This window comes from Hyperoodon ampullatus (genome assembly GCF_949752795.1).
Source record: "Hyperoodon ampullatus genome assembly, chromosome: 5".
Taxonomy (NCBI): Eukaryota; Metazoa; Chordata; class Mammalia; order Artiodactyla; family Ziphiidae; genus Hyperoodon; species Hyperoodon ampullatus.
In genome coordinates, this window is record NC_136918.1 from 46,817,644 (window position 1) to 46,843,693 (window position 26,050).

General features: G+C 36.4%; 1 protein-coding gene across 2 annotated transcripts in view; it reads right to left on the reverse strand.

Moving 5' to 3' along the window:
* The window catches only part of YEATS2 (YEATS domain containing 2), a gene marked incomplete at its 5' end in the record, with an annotated part of 83,566 nt that extends 59,394 nt beyond the window's left edge, over nt 1-24,172 (reverse strand). For both annotated transcript variants that reach the window (XM_079704551.1, XM_079704550.1), the window contains 6 exons: nt 521-682; nt 12,657-12,772; nt 14,359-14,604; nt 18,313-18,405; nt 18,925-19,022; nt 24,073-24,172. In XM_079704551.1, the coding sequence (XP_079560677.1) occupies nt 521-682; nt 12,657-12,772; nt 14,359-14,604; nt 18,313-18,405; nt 18,925-19,022; nt 24,073-24,172 (815 nt within the window). The remainder of the gene's footprint in view (nt 1-520; nt 683-12,656; nt 12,773-14,358; nt 14,605-18,312; nt 18,406-18,924; nt 19,023-24,072) is intronic.
* Nucleotides 24,173-26,050: the final 1,878 nt, after the last annotated feature.

The window sequence follows — 26,050 nt, forward strand, 5'->3', positions numbered from 1 at the left end:
AATACACCTAAATGAAACAAATTTCAGAACAATATATATTATCATTCCATCTTTGTGAAATAATTATGACAAGAAAGAACCTCAACAACTATACTAGGTTTATATATACAGGAAAAATATCACTAAGGGTTACTTCTGAGAAGGTGAGATCATGGAGAACTTTCAACATTAAATATTTCTGTAATTTCAGAAACCTTTATTTAATTCTATTATATTCTGATAATCATAAAAAACAGTAATGTTGTATCTATATAAACACGTTAAGCTATTTCCAGAGGAGAGCAGAATCAGCTAATATAATTCATATAGTAACAACCTGACAGAAGGGGATGGTACCTGTTCAGTGAGACAGAAATCTGCAAGAGGGAACCACAGCTAAAACTATACTGCGACTAAAAGCCGAAGCTGAGTAAATTATTAGTAACACAAGAATTTCAAGGGAGTGTTCTCAAGTTAAATCACTTTCCTTCCACTTCAGTAAATCTGTACTTCTCAGGTTTAATAACTCAAGTGTGCTCACCTAACTTCCACAAGGTCATTTGGTTTATAGCTGGGATGAAGAAAGAACCAAACTTTCTTGACAAAATGATTAATGCTGGGTTCTCTACGAGACCCTCGGACATATACCATCCACTTGTGGGTTGATTGGTCGTTTTCTTCTCTCTTATCAGGAGGTATGTACCTAGAGTAGAGAAAAAAAAAAACTACTCGAATTTTTTTTTCCTAACAAACCAATTAACTACTACTTAAAACAAGATTAAAAATCAATTACAAGAAGAAAATAGAAAAATTTACATATATGTGAAGATTAAGCAACATGCTACTTACCAACAAATAGGTGAAAAAAAATCAAAAGAGAAATCAAAAAATATCCTGAGACAACTGAAGATGGAAATAGAGCACACCAAAACCTAAGTGATGCAGCAAAAACAGTTCTAAGAAAGAAGTTTACAGTGATAAATGCCTACATTAAGAAAAAAGAAAGACTTCATATACACAATCTAACTTTACACTGTAAGGAACTAGAAAGAAAAAAACAAACTAAGCCTAAAGTTAGTAGAAGGAAGGAAATAACCAAGATCAGAGTAGAAATAAATTGAGACCAAAAACACAGTAGCAAAGATCAAAGAAACTAAGAGCTGTTTTTTTGAAAAGATAAACAAAATAGATAAAAACCTTTACCCAGACTTACCAAGAAAGTGGGGGCGGGGGGGGCGGGACGGGACACAGACTCAAATAAATAAAATTATATATGAAAGTGGAGATGTTACAACTCATACTACACAAATACAAAGGATCATAAGAGACGGAGAACAATTACACACCAACGAACCAGTCAAATTAGAAGTAGTGAATAAATCCTAAAAAATATACAGCTTACCCAGACTGAATCGTGAAGAAATAGAAAAACTGAACAGAACAATTACTAGTAAGGAGATTGAATTAGTAAAAACCTCCCAAAAAAGTACATTCCAGGACCAGATGGCTTTAAAGGGTGAATTCTACCAAACATTTAAAGAATTGGTACCAATCCTCAATCTCTTCCAAAAAACAGAAAAGGAGGGAACACTCAACAAACTCATTTAACAAAGCCAAAATTACCCTGATACCAAAGCCAAATAAGGATACTACAAGAAAATTACAAGCCAGTATCCCTGATAAAAGTACATGCAAAATTCTTCAACAAAACATTAGTAAACAGAATTCAACAGTACATTGACACATTACTGACCGGAGAGGTATTAATGCGTCTTTTGTTACCCGAACGTTATTGACCGCAGAGGTATCAATACAGAGAGTGATACAATTAACATCACAGTGCAAAGTTGTTACAGCTCAAAATTGATCAAGGGTTCATTATACAACTTATGACTGTCATTATCATTCACATTTTGCACTGTTAGGTTTTTGTCCCAAACTTGTGTATATTATAAATGCAAGTTTATTACCATAAAATTTTCAAAAATGACGCATCACAAAATTTTGAGTGAAGAAGAATTTTTCGGTGAATTTTATACAGATACTTTCTCTGACTGTCCCAGCGACATATACACTAGTGCCTCAGAAGATGACAGTTCTTCAAAATATAGTTCTGATTCAGACGATGTGAATTATTAGACCAACAAAAAGACAAAAAAACCTTAGTGATTGATTCTGATACGGAAAGTGAAAATGAAACTCACGGTGATGGAGAATGCTCCTTTGCTTCTACGGAAGAGTGGATTGAAGACAACACTTCACGAAAATTAGAAGACTTTACAGGTGTATCAGGTGTAACTACTGAATGTAATAACCCGCAAAGTGTTAGTGAAATAACAGAATTAATTTTTGGTAACGACTTTTTCAAGTTGGTCGCTTCTCAAACAAACCTGTATTACCAACAGAATGAAAAATCATATAAAAAGTATGATAAGGCTTTAAAATGGACTGATGTAACCAATAGTGACATGAAGAAGTTTCTTGGACTAATAATTTTGAAGGGACAAATAAGAAAGTCACACTGGAAAGAATACTGGTTGACTGATCCCGAAACACCAACCTTTCCAAAGATTATGACGAGAAGGTTTGAACAAATAATGGTATTTCTTCACTTTACTGATAACTCAGAAACTCCACTTGCTACAGACAGAATTTCAAAAACCTCTTTTGGATTATTTTCTACCAAAATTTCAATCGATCTATATACCCAAACAAGAGCTATCACTTGAGGAGGCAATGATAAAGTGGAGGGGACAACTCAGATTCAAAACCTATAATCCAAAAAAAAAAAAAAACAAAAAAAACCTATAATCCCAGAAAACTTACAGAATATGGAATTTTGGTCAGGATGGTGAGTGAAAGTGAAACCGGATACATATGCAACTTTGAGATTTACACGGGTGAAGGAAAGAAACTGCAAGAAACAATATTATCGGTCCTACAACCTTATCTTGGTTCATGGCACCATATTTACCAAGACAATTATTACAACAGTGTGTCCACATCTGAAATATTGTTGAAAAATAAAACCAGAGTTTGTGGGACTATAAGAAAGAATCGTGGTCTACCAGACCAATTAAAGGAGAAATCTAAAAATCTACAGAGGGGAGAAATGACATTCTTATGGAAGGGAGAAGTGACTCTTCTTATATGGAAAGACAAGAGGCTAGTCTGCATGCTGACAACTATTCATGACACCTCCATAGCAACTACAGGAAAAGAAGACGGAGGACTGGCCATCAGATAACTAAGCCCACCTGTATATTAGAGTATAATAAATACATGAAGGGAGTTGATCGATCCAATCAATATCTGGCAAACTTCAATATCCTCCGGAGAACTCGAAAATGGTATAAGAAAGTAGGGTTCTATTTGAGTAATTGCAGTTTTATTCAATGTGTTTAAAATTTATTGCAGCCTTAATGCACAGAATAAAATGACTTACAAGCAATTTTTGTTAGCAGTAGCTAGAGAATGGGGAACTGACCATTCTGGTGAATACAGTGGTAGTCCCACATCTGGTCCTTCTTGTGGCATTTCTAGAACAGTGCGCCGCAAAGATCCACCTTGTCAACTATCAGGTAAAATAAAAGAATATATTCTAGGGGAAATAATACCCACAGGACCAAAAACAAATGCCACCAGAAAGTGTAGAGTCTGCTATTCCAGGGGAAAGTGCAGTGAAACATGGTATATTTGTAATAGATGTTCTGTTCCCCTGCACAGAGGTGCCTGCTATACTGCCTATCACACTATAACGAAATATCAGAACGCTTTGGTAAGACATGTACAAAGTTTCAAATAAATACATTAAGTGCAAAAAACGTTGTTGATATTTACTCAAATGCGGGTGTTTCAATATTCACTTACATAACAAACCATCAGCCACAGGTGTTAGTTTCTGCAAAAATCCCCCAGTCAATAATGTGTTAAAAGTATCAACAACATGATCAAGTGGGATTTACTCCAGGCATGCAATGATGGTTTGACAACCACAAATCAACCAATGCAACATACCACATTAATGAAATGAAGGCTAAAAATCATATGATCATCTCAATAGATGCAGAAAAAGCATTTGACAAAATTCAATACCCATTCATGATTAAAAACTCTCAACAAACTGGGTATAGAGGAAGCATAACTCAACATAATAAAGGTCACATATGACAAGTCTACAGCTAACGTCGTACTCAATGGTGAATGCTGGAAACTTTTCCTCTAAGATCAGGAACAAGACAAGGATGTCCACTCTTGCCACGTCTTTCTACACAGTACTGTAAGTCCCAGCCAGAGCAATTAGACAAGAAAAAGAAATAAAAGACAATCAAACTGGAAAGGAAGAAGTAAAATGGTCTCTATTTGCACACAACATAATATCATATAGAAAAACCTAAAGATTCCACCACAAAACTGTTAAAACTAATAAATGAATTCAGTAAAGTTACAGGATATAAAATCAACATAAAAAATCAGTTGTGTTTCTATACACTAACAACAAACTATTAGAAAGAGAAATTAAGACAATAATTTCATTTACAAGGGCATCAAATACAATAACGTACTTAGCAATAAATTTAACCAAAGAGGTAAAAGACCTGTACACTGAAAACTATAAGACAATGATGAAAGAAACTGAACAAGGCACAAATAAATATATATTCTGTGCTCATGTATTGGAAGAATTAATAGTTAAGATGTTCATACTATCCAAAGCAATTTAGATTCAATGCAATCCCTATAAAATTCCAATGGCATTTTTCACAGAAATAGAAAAACAATCCTAAAATCTGTATGGAACCAGAGAAGATTCTGAATACCCAGATCAATACTGAGAAAGAAGAACAAAGCAGTAGGCATCAACACAATTCCTGATTTCAAACTATATTACAAAGCTGCAGTAATCAAAAGTGTTGTTTTGGCATAAAAACACATAAATCAATGAAAAAGAACAGAGAGGCCAGAAATAAACCCACACTTACTGGTCAATTAATTTCCGACAAAGGAGCTAAGATATACAATGGGGGAAGGATAGTTTATTCAATAAATGGTATTGGGAAAACTGTAAAGCCATGTGCAAAAGAATGAAACTGAACCTCTATCCACACCATACACAAAAATAAACTCAAAATGGATTAACAAGTTAAATTTAAGACTTAAAACCATAAAACTCCTAAAAGAAAGTATAAGGGGTAAGCTTTTTGATATTGGTCTGGGCAATGATTTTTTGGATTTGACACCAAAAACAGAGGCAACAAAAGCAGAAACAAACAAGTGGAACTACAACAAACTAAAAAGCTTTTGCACAGGATAGGAAACCACCAACAAAATGAAAAGGCAACCTACGGAACGGGAAAAAATATTTGCAAGTCATACACCTGATAAAGGGTTAATATTCAAAACATATGAGGAACTCACATAATAGCAAAAAAACAAAACAAAAACCTGACTTAGAAACAGGCAGAGGAAGTAAATAAATATTTTTCCAATGAAGACGTACAAATGGTCAAAAAGTACATGAAAAGGTGATCAACATCACTAATCATCAGGCAAATGCAAATCAAAACCACAATGAGTTATCATCTCACATCTGTTAGAATGGCTATTATCAAAAATATAACAGATAACAAGTGTTGGTGAGAATATGGAGAAAAGGGAACCATTATGCACTGTTGGTGGGAATGTAAATGCAGCCACTATGGAAAACAGTATGGAGGGTCCACAAAAAATTAAAAACTTCCCCATTTCTGTGTATACAGGCAAAGACAATAAAAAAGGATATCAAAGAGATATCTGTACTCCCATGTTCACTGCAGCATTATTTACAATAGCTAAGACAAGGAAACAAGTGTCTGTCAAAAGATGAATGGATATACACTATAAAGCTACAGTTATCAAAACAGTATGGTACTGAAATAAAAACAGACACATAGATTAACAGAACAGAGAGCCCTGAAACAAACCCACACTTATTGGTCCATTAACCTACAACAAAGGAGGCAAGAATATACAATGGGTAAAAAATAGCATCTTCAATAAATGGTGGGAAAACCAGACAGCAACATGCAAAAGAATCAAACTACTTTCTCAAACCATATACAAAAATAAACTCAAAATGGATTAAAGACTTGAATATAAGACCTGAAACCATAAAAATCCTAGAAGAAAACATAGGCAGTATGCTCTTTGACATTAGTCTTAGCAATATCTTTTTGAATATGTCTTCTCAGGCAAGAGCAACAAAAGCCAAAATAAACAAATGGGATCACATTAAACTAAAAAGCTTTTACACATTGATGGAAACTATGAACAAAACAAATAAGCAGCCTAATAAATGGGAGAAGATATTTGCAAATGACATATCTGTGATAAGGGGTTAATATCCAAAATATACCAAGAACTCATAGAACTCAACATCAAAAAAACAAACAACCCGATTAAAAGATGGGCAGAGAGGGCTTCCCTGGTGGCGCAGTGGTTGAGAGTCTGCCTGCCGATGCAGGGGACACGGGTTCGTGCCCCGGTCCGGGAAGATCCCACATGCCGTGGAGTGGCTAGGCCCGTGAGCCATGGCCGCTGAGCCTGTGCGTCCGGAGCCTGTGCTCCGCAACGGGAGAGGCCACAACAGTGAGAGGCCTGCGTACCGCAAAAAAAAAAAAAAAAAAAAAAGGGCAGAGGACCTGAATAGACATTTTTCCAGAGAAGACATAGAGATGGTCAACAGACACATGAAATGATGCTCAACATCACTAATCATCAGGGAAATTCAAATCAAAACCACAATGAGATATCACCTCACACCTGTCAGAAGGGCTATCATGATCCAGCAGTTCCATTTCTGGAAATTCCAAACATATTCAAAACAGTAATTCAAAAAGATAAATATACCCTTATGTTCACTGCAGCATTATTTACAATAGCCAAGATATGAAAGCAACCTAAGCGTGCATCAACAGATGAATGGAATCAAGATGTGGTATATACATACAATAGAATATTATTCAGCCATAAAAAAGAATGAAATCTCACCATTTGTGACAATATGGATGAACCTAGAAGGTATTATGCCAAATGAAATAAGTCAGAGAAAAACAAACACTATGGGCTTCCCTGGTGGCGCAGTGGTTGAGAATCTGCCTGCCAATGCAGCGGACACGGGTTCGAGCCCTGGTCTGGGAAGATTCCACATGCCGTGGAGCAACTAGGCCTGTGAGCCACAACTACTGAGCCTGCGCGTCTGGAGCTTGTGCTCCGCAACAAGAGAGGACGCGACAGTGAGAGGCCCGCGCACCGCGATGAAGAGTGGCCCCCTCTCGCCGCAACTAGAGAAAGCCCACACACAGAAACGAAGACCCAACACAGCCAAAAATAAATAAATAAATTAATTAATTTAAAAAAAACACACACTATGATTTCACTTTTATGTGGAATCTAAACAAAACTAACATAACAAAACAGAAACAGATTGATAAATACAGAGAATAAACTGCTGTTTGCCAGAGGGTAGGGGGTTGGTGGATGAAGGAAACAGATGAGGGAGATAAAGAGACATAAACTTCCAGTTATAAAATAAATAAGTCATGTAATATACAGATAATGTATAGCTATGGTGACAGATGGTAACTAGACTTATCGTGGTGATCATCTTGCAATGCATAAAAATATCAAATCACTATGTTGCATACCTAAAACTAATATAACGTTGTTAGGTCAATTATACTTCAGTTTAAAAAAAATGTTTTAAAAGGGATGGATAAAGATATGACCACATACACACATTATACACACACACACACACACACACACACACACACACACACACACGGGAATATTCAGTTCTGAGATAAAAGGTAAATCCTGCCAATCCTGCTTGGTATCACTTTGATGTGGAATCTAAAAAAAAGTCAAACTCATAGAAGCAGAGTAGAAAAATGGTTGCCAGGGTATAAGGGTGGGAGAAACTTTTCCATTTAAAAAACCCCTAAAATTCATTCAATATTTAACAGCTATATCAGCTAACCAAAGTGAATCTTTGCAGTTAACCCTTTTCTTTTAAACTTTTTTTTTTGGCCTAAGGGGCATTCCCTTAAAGTTTGTTTTGTTTTCCGATTATCATCATGCGATTAAAAAAAAATCAATCTTGCTTTTTCTGCTAAGTGGGTACATTAGGTAGAAATAAACTGGCATACTTTATTCCTGTGTTAGGAAACCTCTAGCCTTTGGGTTGATTTCATTCAGGTTTCAAAGTGCTAGAACTTTGAACTCTTCTGTTTCCTACTCATTGCTGCCAAGAAGAATACAACTGGTCTCTTGCCTTTTAAAAGCCAAAACAAGCCATTCCCTAAAGTCCTGACCATGGTAAAACTAGAATCCTTAGCCCTCCCTTTTGAGGCTCTGCCTTTATTTCACAAGGCCCCCTTATTACATTTTGTTGTAAAATATGGTCATGGACTTCTATACATTCATCTATGTCTATGGTTATCCTTAGCAATGCAGTGAGCCAAGTTGCCTAACCTAGTTTTTCTTTAGGAGTATTCATGTCCCATCTTGACCCTTTGATTTTTCACAAATAAAAGCCAGCCTGTGAATTCCCTGAACGCTACTGGGATTTTTTTTTTTTTTTTTTTTTTTCCGGTACGCGGGCCTCTCACCGCTGTGGCCTCTCCTGCTGCGGAGCACAGGCTCCGGACGCGCAGGCTCAGCGGCCATGGCCCACAGGCCCAGCCGCTCCGCGGCATGTGGGATCCTCCCAGACCGGGGCACGAACCCATGTCCCCCGCATCGGCAGGCGGACTCTCAACCACTGCGGCACCAGGGAAGCCCCGCTACTAGGATTTTAATCAGAATATTTACATATCAACTTAGGGGGAAGTGGTATCTTTTACAATATTGAGCCTTCCTATCCTGAACATGGTATACTGATCTATTTATTTATTTATTTATTTTTTGATCATGCCCTGTGGCGTGTGGGACCCTAGTTCCCCGACCAGGAATTGAACCTGTGCCCCCTGCATTGAGAACATGGAGTCTTAACCACTGGACCACCAGAGAAGTTCCTAATTACTTAGTTCTTTCATGTGTTTTAATAAAATTTTATTCATTTTCATGAAAGGCTAGTATATCTTTTGTTTGATTTATTATGTTGTATTTTTTATTGCTATAGTAAATGCATCTTTTCTCCCGTTGCGAACACAGGCTCCGGACGTGCAGGCTCAGTGGCCATGGCTCACGTGCCCAGCCGCTCCGCGGCATGTGGGATCTTCCCAGACCGGGCCACGAACCCGTGTCCCCTGTATCAGCAGGCGGACTCTCAACCACTGTGCCACCAGGGAAGCCCGTAAATGCATCTTTTTAGAACTGTTTTCTAAGTCTGTCATACAGAAACACAATCAACTTCTGTGTATTGATACTGTAATTCAATAGTCTTGCCAAGCTCTCTTAGTAACTCTAAAACTATCAAAAATTGTTTTAGATTTTTCTGTGTAGACAATTATATCATCTATTAATAATGACACTTTGTTGCTTTTCTAATCCTCATATTTATTAATGTATTATGACTCTATTAGTATCTCCAAGTGCAGTGGTGAATAGGAGTAGTAATACTGAGCATCTCTTTTCTTGTTCTGAACCTAAAGGGAAAGGTGTTTAATTGTTTACCATTGAGTATGATATTTGCGAAGGTGTTTTGAGATATTCTTTATGTGATTAACTAAATTCCAAGTCTGCCATGAGGATTCACCACAAAGACTTTGAATTTTGTCAAATGTTTCTGCATCTTTTGAGGTGGTCATGTTTTATGTCCTTTATTATATTTATTAATTTCTAATGTTAATCCAAACTTGCATTTCCTGGTCATGAAATACTATCATTTCTATAGTTACTGACTTCAGTTTGCTAACGATTTTGTTCAGCACTTTCACCTCTATATTTATGAGTGTCAATGTCCTATAATTTTCCTTTTCTTATGAACTCCCTGTTTGGCTGTTAACAAACTTATGCTATCTTTATAATGTAAATTGACAAATGTTCTTTTTTCCCCATAAGATTTTCTACACAATTGGAATTAGCTGTTCACTCAGCCTTTAAAGCAATCTAAGCCTCATGGTTTAATTCGGTTTTATGAAGAAAACATTTTAAAAATCAATAATTAAACTTACTTAGTAGTTCTAAAACTATTCAAGGTTTTTCCTTTTTTTAGTCATTTTAAGTTGTGTTTTTCTAGGAATTCTCCATTTCATCTAAATTTTCAAATGCATTAACATAAAGATGTTATTTTATCTCAGTATAACTATTTATTTTCATTAGATAATTAAATCCATAAGCATTTTTTATGATTACTGATACATTTAGATTGCTACTAAATTATTTTATACTATTTGTCTTTTTCTTTTTTTCTTCTTTTCCACATCCCTTCTCCTGCTCCTGCTTGCCTTCCTTTGGAATCAGGGGGGTTTTCCCCCTTTTTTCATTCAATTCTCCTCACACCTTACTACATTTTTCTTTTTGGCTATGTTGGGTCTTCACTGCTGCACGCGGGCCTTCTCTAGCTGCGGCAAGCAGGAGCTACTCTTCGTTGCGGTGCGCAGGCTTCTCATTGTGGTGGCTTCTCCTGTTGTGGAGCATGCGCTCTAGGCACGCGGGGTTCAGTAGTTGCAGCACACGGGCTTCAGTAGTTGTGGCAGGCAGGCTCAGTAGTTGTGGCTTGTGGGCAGCTCACAGGCTCTAGAGCACAGGCTCTGTAGTTGTGGCTCATGGTATGTGGGATCTTCCCGGACCAGGGCTCGAACCCCTGTCCCCTGATTTGGTAGGCGGATTCTTTTCTTTCTTTTTTTTGCGGTACGCGGGCCTCTCACTGTTGTGGCCTCTCCCATTGAGGAGCACAGGCTCCGGACACGCAGGCTCAGCGGCCATGTCTCACGGGCCCAGCCGCTCGGCGGCATGTGGGATCCTCCCGGACCGGGGCACAAACCCGCGTCCCCTGCATTGGCAGGCGGACTCTCAACCACTGCGCCACCAGGGAAGTCCAACCCCTTACTACTTTTAAAGTTTAAATCTCTATGTCTGTTCTTTTCATTGTTATCTTAGATATACTAATGAGCATTCTTAACAAAGTCCAAAGTAAATCGATATTTTTATCCTCTCCCAGAACAAACAAAGACTTTATAATTCTCATGCCAATCATTCCTCTCTACTTAAAATCCACGGTTAACCAGTATTTTATGTTCTAGCTGGTCTTAAACCCCAAAACCTACAAATCAGACATAATTGTTTGAAAATGTCAGTAACTGTTTCTCCCCAGTCTTCTGGTGGCCTGGTGAGTCTACATGAATTTCTAGTTTTGGCCTTTTCTGGGCTGACCTGTCCTGTACTATAGTTGAGACCTCAACACTTCATATTAGTCGCCTTAGCTGAATGCATGCTAACTCTAAAATAATACACGAGGGGCTTCCCTGGTGGCGCAGTGATTGAGAGTCCGCCTGCCGATGCAGGGGACACGGGTTCGTGCCCCAATCCGGGAAGATCCCACATGCTGTGGAGCGGCTGGGCCCGTGAGCCATGGCCGCTGAGCCTGTGCATCCGGAGCCTGTGCTCCGCAACGGGAGAGGCCACAACGGTGAGAGGCCCGCGTATCCCAAAAAAAATAAAAATAAAAATAAATAAAATAATACATGAAACAGAAACCTAATTGCCTTAGTCATATTTCATGCTTCTATTTAAATACTACAACACAGACCATTGAGAATCTTTGTTTTTATTATCCTGAGATTTTTAATGTACTTATTTGTTATCAGTGGTCCATCAACTGGGACTTGGAAGACTCTCCCGAGATCTGATTCCCCCTCCCCAGATATTTACTGTAATTCTGAATCCTTTATTTTCAGTAATTGAATCTTATTACAATTTTCATAAATATACTGATTCATTCATCAGTCAAATATTTACTGAACACCAACTACTGCAAGATATAAAAACAAACAAGATATACTGTCTACCCAAAAGAGATTCAGCTTGATTTGAAAAAATATATGAAAATAGGAAATAACTATATAATATATAAAAATGACAAGAGAGCATAGAGGAAATATGCCTAGTGAGGAAAAGGGCAAATAAGGCTTTGTGAGGAAATAACATTCTTATGCTGTTTGAAGATTTATGATGTCTTTATCCATTCCTAGATACTCGGCAAAAATGATGATGCTACCACAAGACAGCATGAGATCATACTGTTAAAGAGATAGCCCTTTAGCTTGAAGGAATTCTGTCTTCAAGACCTGCTCTGCAACCTTTTGTTATATATTTAAAACATTTCAATTTGGGCAACCAAATAAACATTTTTAGGAACAGGTAAGGCCCCTAAGGATAGAACTAGGTCAGAAGAAGTCAGAAGTTCCTCCAAAGTTATCCACACTTACATGCTTAATAAAACACACCATTTGCATAAAAGTTCACGTCTACAAAATTTTTACCAAGCACAATTTTATCCTACGTCAAAGATTAGCAGACACACTGAAGCAGTCTCAAGTCTCTGGACTTTCATTCACTTTTAAAACAACTAAGAGTTTGGGAAAAAGAATCCTTGAGGCCTATACTTACTGTAATACTATGATAATAAGAGTATGCCAGAGTATTACCAAAAATGGATGACTGAAAATGAGACAATTCAACTGAATACTCACTTGGACACATTGCCCACTACTATTGTTTTCTTTACAAAAAGTCGTGAAGTCTCATCTCCTGTAAGATCAGTATTCCGCTGCTCTGTTTTATGGGAGCCAGTAATACCAGAAGTGTCCTAGAAAAAATCATAATCAAGTTTCATTTTCAATTTAGACAATTTTCAACAGGCAGAAACCATAAAATCATAAAAGGTATGAATGGACTAACTCAATTTTTTTTAAATTACGAAATTCTCTGGCTTTGTGGCTGCTCTCAGAGCATGAAAGAATAATTTTACTATAATTTTTGCATTAGTTTATAGAAAAAGTTTGTACACTGTAATTCCACATATGTGTGTGTGCTTGTAATAGTCATAAACAGCTGCTTTGTATATGCAAATAGGATGTGGAAGGATACACAAGAAACTACTACAACAGTTACCTCTGGGATATGGAAATGGGGAAAGGGGTCAACAGAATTTACTTTCTTTTCAATCTTCTGTACTATTATAAATTTTTTAATAAGAAGTAACATAAACATAATGGTTAATTTAAAGTTTGACTATGGAGAGAGACAGCCAGTATTTAAGCCTTGGCCCCTACATTTACTAGATGTGTCATCTTGGGTAATTACTTAACTTTTCTGTCTCTATTTCCTCATCTATAAAACAAGGATGATAATAGTATCTATCTCAGATGATGGTTTTGTACAGTTTTTAGAAAAATGCTTGGTACACAGTAAACACTAAATATCTGTTACATAAACATGAGCATGCATATTACATAAAAGATAGTAGGTTTCTAAATCCTATGACTAGTGTGACCTAAATTCATTTTAATTAAAAAAAGAAAAACATATGCACTATTTCCCCAGAAAGTATACGAGAAGGAGACAACTAAATCCAAACACTAAGAGTTCTGATTTTGGGTGGTGGCATTATGAATGACTTTTCTACTCTCTCTTACTTTTCTGTAGTTTAAAAATTTCAAAAACGAACATATATGAATTTGTAATCAGAAACATTTTTAATTTTATCAAAATAATCAAATCCTTGATGTCTGAGTATGTGGAAAGCAGCCTGGGAATTTCCTCTATCACAGAACATCTGGCTGAGAAAAACCACTTGTCTTATCCAGTAAGGATTCTATAGCTAAGTATTACACCAAGAAGTTCAGAACAGCTTGAGATGGGAACTCAAATTACAAACTGACAGGATCAAAGAGCAATAAACAGTTTTCAATTCTACTTATTGTTTTTCAAATTTCCTCCAGTTATTAAAGCATCTTAGAACATAAAGTTTCAAAGAGGAAACTGAAGAAGAGCCACTGCTCTTGAGAGAATAAACATAATAGAGTGAAAAGACCTTGGGCAAGGTCACAGTACTGCCAACTCCTCCAAGTTTCTTTCATATCTACATGAATGGCATCTAGGAGTTGTGCAGTACACAGGAGACTTGAACTGTACAATCAAAAAGACACAGGTTTGATTCTCAGTTCTGATACTGTGGATAAATATAAAAAGACAAAAGTTTAATTCTCAGTTCTGATACCTGTGAACAAATATAACTTAAACCTCATAGAGACTCAGTTTCCCCATCTCTAAAAGGGCTATAATTAACTTATATCCTATGGTTCCTGTGAAGGTTAAATGAAATAATATGTGCATTCTTAATAAGTACTGGTTCCCTTCTCTTTTGGCTCCCTCCCATCCATCCAACTATACCCTTCCAGTATTTCGGCTTGGTCTCTGCTCTGTGTTGCTTGAGAGTCTTTCCTCTATGTCCACATTGCTGTTAGTGTCTTTGTCAGATAAGAAGTCATTGTGTTGAGATAAAGAATCACTTTCTGAATGATTGGCTGATGGTGTTTCTGATCTCTGATTGGCAGGAGATGAAGACCTAGATGGTGATTCCAAAAATTTCTTGACAGCAGGATGATTAAAAACCATTGTATCACATGTCTTTGATCCCTGCAAAAATGAGGGTAAGCAAAACAAACTTTTAATCATATCCACCAAAAGTAGGCAAAAGTTTGATCTTCCCAAAAACCCTTATCTATTTCCAATCATGCTTAAAATCTTTCAAAATCACCCCACTCCCATAAAATGAAGTCCAAACTCCTTAATGTGGTCCAAATCAACAAAACAAAAACTAGAGAATGATAAATAATTATGCAAAGGTCCTAACACTAAAAGCTAAAGATGCAAGTCCTCAGAACGTAAATGAAAAGTAAAGATAAGTATATAGGGACTTCCCTGGTGGCACAGTGGTTAAGAATCCGCCTGCCAATGCAGGGGACATGGGTTCAAGCCCTGGTCCAGGAAGATCCCACATGCCACGGAGCAACTAAGCCCATATGCCACAACTACTGAGCCTGTGCTCTAGAGCCCGTGAGCCACAACTACTGAGCCCATGTGCCACAACTACTGAAAGCCCACATGTCTAGAGCCCATGCTCTGCAACAAGAGAAGCCACCGTGATGAGAAGCCCACACACAGCAACGAAGAGTAGCCCCCACTCGCTGCAACTAGAGGAAGCCCATGGGAGCAACGAAGACCCAACGCAGCCAAAAATAAATAAATTAAATTAAAAATTTTTTTAAAATATATATATATAGTAACACATGGAAAGTCAAATTTGACTTAAAAAAAAATAAACCTCACATTGCTTGATACAAATACATCAACTGCTCTAAATAAAACATTCCTGTAAGAAATACAAAGATTTTTTAAAATGTGTATGTAAAATGGCTCCCATGTAGGAATAAAATGTAGCATAGAATGGTTTAAAATGATTAATAATGATATATAGTTTGCCCTCAGTCCACTACTGAAGCCTGCCTAGGGTATTTTTCTGTGTTTTGTTACTTGCATATAAAATAGTGTGTTGTTATAATGTAGTTACTTTCTAGGAAGCCCAGCTTTAGAAATTGCTTAATTGAAATTAAAAATAATTATTTTAGCAAGTAAAAGGGAGCCAGAGACTAGTGTTTCAGAGTCAAAGCAACAGAGCTGTTGTATTTCAATAATAAAGGTTTATTTTAGAGCTATAAATGTATTCTGTTAGAGCAAACTAAAAATAATTAATTGGCAGATCCTAAAAGATAAAAATATACCTAAATATCCTTAAATAAAGCCCAATCAGAATATAACAAGATAAAAATCAGTACATTTCTAGACTATCAAATAGCACAGTTCAGTACTGCTAATGGTTTAAAAAAAAAAAAAGGCATCAAAACAGTAAATGAATAACCAGCTCTTCAGAGTAGCTACAGTCCTATGTCAGGCAGCTGCTAGCTCGTAATGTCCATCTTGTTGAGTCTAATAGCAAGCCATATGACAGATGACTTTAGCATCTGCCCTGGGTTAAGTGTCTCCCAAAAATTCATGTCCACCTAGACCTATGAATGTGACTATTTGAAAATACAGTCTTTTCAGATGTAATCAAGTTAAGATGATATCATACTGGATTTGGGTAGGCCTTACTTCAATGACTAGTATTCTTAAAAGAGGTAAAGCTGAATACAGAAAGAAACAGAGAAGACACACAAAGGGAAAAGTCCATGTGAGGTTAAAGGCAGAAATTGGAGTGATACAGCTACAAGCCAAGGAATGGTAAGTACTGCTAGCAACCACCAGAAGCTAGGAGAAGACAAGGAAGAATTCTTCCCTAGAGTCTTCAGAGGGAGCATGGCCTAGCCACCAACATACTTGATTTTGGACTGCTAGCCTCTAGAATCATGAGATAATAAATTCCTGTTTTGTTTTGTTTTTTTTTTTAAGTCTGGTTCTTTTATTTATTTATTTATTTTAAAAATTTATTTGGTTGCACAGGGTCTTAGTTGCAGCAGGTGGGCTCCTTAGTTGAGGCTCTCCAGCTCCTTAGTTGCAGCACACGGGCTCCTTAGTTGTGGCTCATGGGCTCCTTAGTTGTGGCATGTGTGAACTCTTAGTTGCATCATGCATGTGGGATATAGTTCCCTGACCAGGGATCGAACCTGGGCCCCCTGCATTGGGAGCGCAGAGTCTTATCCACTGCGCCACCAAGGAAGTCCCAAATTCCTGTTGTTTTAAGCCACCAAGCTTGTGGTTATTTGTTACAGTAGGTCGAGCAAAGTAGTTCAGACTCTAAAATGTAATATGGAAACTCTTGCAGTAGAAGAAACAACTATCTACCATCTAAGATTAAACTCAAATAATGCTTCAGATTTCTCTAAGATAACATCAGGAGTATCACCAATACCTAATATCTTAAAGCTCCACAGGATGAGACAAAAGCCTATACATGGCAGGTACCTCTTATCTGTAAAAACCACAGGGAATGATGCAAAGCAGCATGCTACTATGCTCCCTGCAGCCCTTCCACTATTCTCATTGAGCCAGTACTGTCCAAGAGAAGAATTATCTAATTCTAACTGGAAAAAACTTAAGAAAAAACAAAACTTACGCTGAAATTATCAAACCGTCAAACAAGAAGAAATACTTCTGTATCAGTTCAATCCTATCCCCATCCTTTATAACTGGAGCAATCTAGTGGTAATCACATTAACCATGACTAAACTTAGTATCACTAACAGTAGCACAACCTGATACTATGTCTCCTAATGTGATACAATATGAAGTATAAAGCATTACCTATGAAGTACTATCTCCAAAAAGATTCAACCTTAATCTAATCAAATCTTTAGACTTGACTCTTATTTTACAGAAAAATAGAAGGAATGAAGGAACAACCCAAGGGGAAAAAAATCCAAAATGTGGGACATTCTACAACATAAATGGCCTGGTCTCTTCAAATAAGTCAATATCACAGGGGAAAAAAAGATGGGAGAACTGTTCTAGATAAAATGAGACAAGAGAAAAAACAGCCAAATGTAACCCATGAACCCTGATAGGATCCTGTCCAAAAAAAAAAAAAACACCCAAACTTTAAAGATATTTCGGGGACAACTGGGAAAATCTGAATATGGACTGGTTATCAAATAACATTAGGGACTCATTCTCTTAGGTATTGTGACTACACAGAAGACGAACCTTTAGGATTAAGTATTTAGGGATGAAGCGTCACGATGCTTGGAAATTACTTTTTAATATTTTAGACAAAAATAAGATAGATAAAGCAAACATGGCAAAATGTTAAAACTGTTGAAGCTAAGTGATGCATAAACAAGTGCTTATTTCATCTTCTCTATATATTTGAAAATTTTCACAAAAAGTAGGGGGAAAAAATCAGGACTTCTTGAATAGAGTAAATCTACTGAAACTAACAATTGCCATTCATTAGCAGTAAAAGGTCAGAGAAAAATCAATCGATCTATAATTTATTCCAAAGCCATCCATAATCAAATGAAGAGGAATAAGGCAAGTTAGAACAGGGTCACACTCATCTTTGTATCTGCAAAGCCTAGCAACAGTGCTAAAATTAGTTACAGAACAATTAAGTAAAAAGAAAAAAAATGTTACTTAACAATTATTGACAATGTAGAGAGGTATAATTAAAGGATATGGTTGAACACAATGATAAATTTATGTATATTCCCAGGAAGGCAGGTTAGGCTTCTTGAATTCAAAAGGTCAATATAAGAAATGTTTTGAAGGCAGGGATTTCACATCAAGACTCATTTCTCTTCACACAACAATATGGGTGGCCGGAAATGACTGCATATGAGGAAAACTTACCTCAGAAACTTTCAGAAGTCCTGCAGAAGCATAGTAGTTTGCGACAATGCAGGCACGAAGTTTATCCATCATCCTTCTTGCCTCAATTAGTCGCTAAAATAAATATAAATTACTTTAAAAAATGGAAATGACAGAAGAGATATACAAACAATTCATAAGAAACGTAAATGAACCCAAAGGTTCAACTTGTCTAATAATCAAAGAAAGACAAATAGAAATGACCATTTTCCACCTATCAGATTGGCAAAATATTTTTTAAACTGACAAAATACGACGTTTGCAAGAGTATATAGACATATTAATATGTATTTGTATGTATATATGCATATTCATTGAGAAATGTCCACAAAGATATTGAGCACAAAAACAAAGAGGAATTATCTTTTGGGATGGAATTTCAAGTGATTTTTTTCTTTATCTTTTTCTGCAATGTCATTTAAAGAAAAAAAAAGGCACAGGTCTTTTTTTCCAAAAACGAGAAAGTTCCTTTTAAAAGAACAGCAAAGGGGAAAAATACACCACAATTCCATCTCAACAGATTTTTAAAAATTCATCACACATAGTTTTTTTCAATAGTTCTGTTCCTTTATTTTTAATTTAACATCATTATACCTGGTCAATGACCTCAATTTCATGTTCCTTATTCTTCATTTCAAGTGCAAATTGTTCCTTGATAATAGTCTCAATCTTCTGCACAGCAGCATCTCGAGCTGCACAAAGAACATACAATAATCCAAGGTCTAATTAATCAGTTGCCGCCTTGATTCAAGTCAGCAAGCAACAAAAGAAACCCAGGAACAGTAACTCTGAAGTGGAGAAACCTAATGGTCATCACCTTAATCAATAATGAAAAGTCAACATCACCAAATATTCAAACAAACTGACCTCGCATGTTTTCTGATATGATGTACTGACAAGACTCCACCACTCTGGCATTCCTGCTAAAAACGTTGAATCTAATCCCAGTGAACATCGGACAAACCTAAATTGAAGGACACTGTACAAAATAACTGGCCTATACATTCAAATACTAAAGTCAAGAAAGACAAAGAAAAGTTGAGGAGATTAAGAGACTAAAGAGACATAACAACTAAATGCATTGTGTGATCCTGGAGAGGAGGAAGAGTTATAAAATACTGGGACAACTGGTAAAACTTGAATATGGACAGCAGATTAGATAATGTTATGTAACGTGTTAAAATTTCCTGCTTCTGATAATTGTACTGTGGTTACATAAGAAATTTGTCCTTAGGAAATACACAAGTGTTTACAAGTGTCTAATGTATCTTCTGATGATTTTGAAAAAATGATGTGCATATATACCTGCGTGCATACATGCATTTGTGTAGTATGTGTGTGTATGGATTGGGGATGGGGGAAAAGAATGATAAACCAAATGAGGCAAAATGTAAACAATTGGTGAATTAATCTGGACAAAAGACATACAAATTCTCCTTGCAATTTTTGTTTGAAATCACATCAAAATAAAATTACGAAAAAAAGAAAAAGAAACCCATGAAGATTCCGAGAGAAATACGTGGTGACTTCTGAAAAACCATAACTCCAAGGAAAAAGAAAGTAAAGAATTAGCTAGAGGAAGAGGTAGTCTGTGACACAAGAGCAGTTCATAAGAAGGCAGGAAGTTAGGATCTAGCATGCAATTCAGCAGTTTCTGATTACAACTACCTGAAGGAACCAGCAAAGAAAGAATTCAAAAGGACAGAAAATGTCTCTGAAGGCAATTCAATTCAGATAATGACTACTCAAAGTAATATGCAATTCAAAGAGTTAAAAAAACATCAGATATGAAACGTAGTTTGATTACAAGAGAATAAAAAAAGAAGAGTCAAATGACTGCTTGAAAAACCTGGGATTTTGCATAATGATCCTGTGTTTGTAATATGAAAAAATCACCACCCATGCTTTGGGGTGTAAAAAAAATTGCACAGAAAATTTGGACCCTTGTTCACCCATGTTATTTTCTCCCTGTAAAATATGCCACTAGACTGCCAATTTAAAACTAGTGATGGCATATGGTCACCTTATTTTTGATAATGGAGGCAAGAATATACAATGGAGAAAAAACAGCCTCTTCAATAAATGGTGCTGGGAAAACTGGACAGCTACATGTAAAAGAATGAAATTAGAACACTCCCTAACACCATACACAAAAATAAACTCAAAATGGATTAAAGACCAGACACTATAAGTGTAAGGCCAGACACTATCAAACTCTTAGAGGAAAACATAGGCAGAACACTCTATGACATAAATCACAGCAAGATCCTTTTTGACCCACCTCCTAGAGAAATGAAAATAAAAACAAAAATAAACAAATGGGACCTAATGAAACTTAAAAGCTTTTGCACAGCAAAGGAAAACATAAACAAGACAAAAAGACAACCCTCAGAATGGGAGAAAATATTTGCAAATGAAGTAACTGACAAAGGATTAATCTCCAAAATTTACAAGCAGCTCATGCAGCTCAGTATCAAAAAAACAACCCAGTCCAAGAATGGGCAGAAGACCTAAACAGACATTTCTCCAAAGAAGATATACAGATTGTCAAGAAACACATGAAAGGATGCTCAACATCATTAATGATTAGAGAAATGCAAATCAAAACCACAATGAGGTATCACCTCACACCAGTCAGAATGGCCATCATCAAAAAATCTACAAACAATAAATGCTGGAGAGGGTGTGGAGAAAAGGGAACCCACTTGCACTGTGGGTGGGAATGTAAATTAATACAGCCATTATGGAGAACAGTATAGTGGTTCCTTAAAAAACTAAAGAGAACTACCATATGACCCAGCAATACCAATACTGGGTATATACTCTGAGAAAAACATAATTCAAAAAGAGACATGTACCACAATGTTCACTGCAGCTCTATTTACAATAGTCAGGACATGGAAGCAACCTAAGTGTACATCAACAGATGAATGGATAAAGAAGATGTGGCACATATATACAATGGAATGTTACTCAGCCACAAAAAGAAACAAAATTGAGTTATTTGCAGTGAAGTGGATGGACCCAGAGTCTATCAAACAGAGTGAAGTAAGTCAGAAAGAGAAAAACAAATACCGTATGCTAACACATATATATGGAATCTAAAAAAAAAATGGTTCTGAAGAACCTAGGGGCAGGACAGGTATAAAGACGCAGGTGTAGAGAATGGACTTGAGGACACGGGGAGGGGGAAGGGTAGGCTGGGACGAAGTGAGAGAGTGGCATGGACATATATACACTACCAAATGTAAAATAGATAGCTAGCGGGAAGCAGCCGCATAGCACATGGAGATCAACTCGGTGCTTTGTGACCACCTAGAGGGGTACGATACGGAGGGTGGGAGGGAGATGCAAGAGGGAGGGGATATGGGGATATATGTATACGTATAGCTGATTCACTTTGTTATACAGCAGAAACTAACACACCATTGTAAAGCAATTACACTCCAATAAAGATGTTAAATATATAAATAAATAAATAAAACTAGTGCTGGTATAAGCATTCTTGTGGTTATGCCTGCATTGAAGCAAATGACTAGCTTTCCTCATATCTTATGAAAAGAGTTTTCTCTAGTATTACTGTATGTATCTTTGTATATATAAACCTTATATATATTTAGAAACCAGCAGATAATCTTAGGGGAGGCTAAAAGTCAGAGACTGTTATCAGTGCAGGCTGTTTTATCATAAGCTCCTCAGAAAAAAGCAATTCTAAATGATCTCTTTCATGAAATAAGGAAAACTAAAGCCAAACAAAATAAAACCATATAAGAAAAGGGAAGCATCCTGGGACTTCCCTGGTGGCACAGTGGTTAAGAATCCACCTGCCAGTGCAGGGGGCACGGGTTCAAGCCCTGGTCCAGGAAGATCCCACATGCCACGGAGCAACTAAGCCTGTGCACCACAACTACTGAGCCTGCGCTCTAGAGCCCGCGAGCCACAACTACTGAAGCCCGTGTGCCACAACTACTGAAGCCCGCGTGCCTAGAGCCCGTGCTCCGCAACAAGAGAAGCCAGTGCAATGAGAATCCCGCGCACCACAATGAAGAGTAGCCCCCGCTCGCCTCAACTAGAGAAAGCCCGTGTGCAGCAACGAAGACCCAATGCAGCCAAAAATAAATAAGTAAATAAATTTATATTTAAAAAAAAAGGGAAGCATCCCACCAAACCTACTTTGAGAAAAATTCTGAAGAATAAAAATAAAATCTTTATTAGGAATTAGGTTGAGAATGGACACCAAGAAGAAGAACAGCAAATTGGCACTTAGTAACAAAAAACTGTCCCTGCTTAGGCTACGTATTTGGGAACTTACATTAGATTTAAATTGAAATTATGATGTTTCCTAAAACAATAAGTTTTCCCTTTTCTTATTTTTATTACAAAAAAGATATGCCATGTGATGTATTTGAATAATGAATTTAAGTTTCATGATACTTTCATATTTATCTGGCTTGTTATTGAAAGCAAATGACATATCCTTGTAAATAAAATTACAACTGAATGGAGAGAAAAGTTGCAGTGAAATGTTTTTATTATTTGGAACTGGATTTAATCGCTTCTGGTACCCAGAGACTTTTGTGGGGTACATATGACTTGACTGCACTGACACAGACAGGAATTTCCTTCACCACTTAACCTTGGGGCCCTGATCTCTGTGGAGCTGCAGCACCTTATCTATGACTTTGAGACCTTCTTCATCTAGCTGTAATAACTTACATAGATTTATTTTTTAAATAAACAGTAATGAATTTGAGCAATATTTTGTTTTAGAAACTCAAATATAGCCACTTTTTTTGAGACAGCTTAAAACATTCTGGGTAACTACAGATGATCTGGTCTTCAACTAATTAAATGATCTTGGGCAAGTAATTTAATGCCTGTGAGCCTTAACTAAGCCACCACCACCTAAGTGCAGAGATCAGTGTTTCCCAAATTTCCATCATTCATATACCACCTTCAAGTTACCTACCACATCTGAGAACCATGTGAAACATCTAATTAACGCCATTAAACAGTATTTTTAAAAAGTGTTAGCCCTTGTTGGGAGGGATACGTAAGGAGCTTGGGATGAAGATACACACACTTGGGATGAAGATACACACACTACTATACATAAGATAGATAACCAACAAGGACATATATGTATAGCACAGGGAACTCTACTCGACATTCTGTGATAATCTATATGAGAAAAGAATCTAAAAAAGAATGAATATATGTGTATAACTGAATCACTTTGATGTACACCTGAAACTAACACAACATTGTAAATCAACTATACTCCAATAGAATTAAAACTTAAAAAAAAAAAAAGTTAGCCTTATCCTAAGCAGTAGCCATGAAACTACAAGTCTGATAAGACCATTATCTTTTCTGTAGACATTAACATTAACTATTAAAATAAAAAACCTTAATTCATGTACCACCTATAATCATCTCACATGATACCACATTGTAGTACACACATTGCTAGGACTTTATGATTACACCTAACATATAATGATAGCTAAAACTTAGAGCCTGTCTCATTACTGACGCTTTCACAGTCTACCTGATTATGTTCCAGCCTTTTATGCCACACGTGGTATATTACTATTAAACAGAGCACTTAGCTAATCCCTCTCACAAACCTCTTCAAAATATACACAATAGTGGACATGCATTTCATTTTAGTTCCTATAAATCTTATAGGGAGGCATATGTCAACAAAGAAATAATTTCCTAAGGCAAGTGAATTTCTACCTGAATTCTCAATTGCTTTATGCCGCTTATTTGGAAGGGCCACAGATACATCCTCATAATCAGGGTCAGTTTCTTTGACTGTTCGCTTGATTCCAGACATGATGACATTCGTTTTTCACTGTGAAGCAATAATACATTAATTAATAACACTGGTTGATATCAATACTTATATGTGTACACACATACAAAAGGAATAAATATTACATAATACTGATATTTATAAGTCTGTGTAAATACACACACATCCCTTTTAAAGCTAAAAACATAACTAACTTCAAAAGTTCACTGAAAAAAAATCATCATCTGTTACAAAGCATGCGTTTCCCTTTCAAAAGAAAATCCTTTAACAAGGCAGCACATTGTTCAGACCTTCCAAAAGGAGCCAGGCTTTCACAGAAGGGACCTCATATAGAAAGAAAAGAAACCAGATTTTGATATAAACATGGTAAGCCCACAATATCCTGGAAACCACAATGCATCAAATATATTACAGAATACAAGCAATATAGCTCAGTAAATAATTTATTATACAAATCCTCAGTAAATAATTTATTATACAAATCCTCTCTCTGGTACTTACATAGGACATGCTATATAACAAGTACTTAATAAATATTATTGTTACTGATCATTTATTATTACTCATAATACACACAAACTGTACAGACTTATATTTAATAACAAGCTTGCAATATGGTAAACACGTCCTAGGTATACAAGTCTTTAAATAAAACCGTCCCATATATCTTTAGATCTGCACTGTCCCAATACATTAGCCACTAGCCATATGTGGCTCCTTAAAGTTAATTAAAATTAAATAATATTTAAAATTCAGTTCCTTTTCCTACATTTCAGAACACTAGCCATATTTCAAGTGCTCAATAGCCATCAGGGCCAGTAGCTACTAAATTGGACAACAGAGATGCAGACCATTTTATCACTGCAGAAAGTTCCACTGGACACCGCTCCTCTTCCAAACTGTGTTTCATTGAGCACTTATTAATATTTCATGAGTCAGTTTAGGAAATGCTGTACAGATCAGCACTATCCAAAAGAAACATAATGTGAGCCACAAACGGAAATAAACATTTTCTAGTACCCACATTTAAAAAAGGAAAAAGAAATGGGTGAAATTAATTTTAATAATATATTTTATTTAACCAACGTACCCAAAATATTATCATTCCAATGATATAATCAATATAAACATATTAGCAATAAGATATTCTACATTCTTACCTTTGTACTAAGTCTTTTACACTTAGAGTACACCTTAATTTGGACTAGCCACATTACAAAGGTTCAGTAACAACCTGTGGCTAGTGGGTCCCTTACTGGGCAGCGAGGGTCTACTGACAGATAAGAAAACAGGCCCAGGGAGGTTAGGTGAGTTGCCCCTTAGAAGACTGATCTATGACAGAAAAGACAAGAAGAGCTCCCTAATTTCCAAACCTCTCCTCTACCACTGATGGAGGTTATTTACCTAACCAAAGGCAAAAATACACAAAATGTATTTATTGAGGTAATAAACAGTTTTAAAATAAAATTAATGAAAATAAAATATAACTCAAAAATAATTATTTTTTTATTCACTCAAAGTTAAAACAGAAATAACAATTTAAAAGCCTCTCAGCTCTTAGTCCAGTTCTTTCACCCATCTCTGGGGTAGACTCACTTGATTCAGCTGGGAGAGACTCATTATGTAATGATATGTATGTAAATCCTGGATCTAGAACATTTTTCCTATAATTGTTATTTTGTATAATGGCCCTAAGCTTTAAAATGTCCTACCTGCCCCCCACCCCAGCATTTATAAACATCCTAAATCAAGCCATTTAATGTTTGTTCACAATCATTACCTACCTGCTCTAATTTAGAATATAAATGAGTATTTTTGGAGAAGTCCTGAATCCAACTGTTATTTTCTGTTTTTAAAGCTTATAAAAAGTGAGAGTAGGGTATTGTTCTTTTAGCCTTC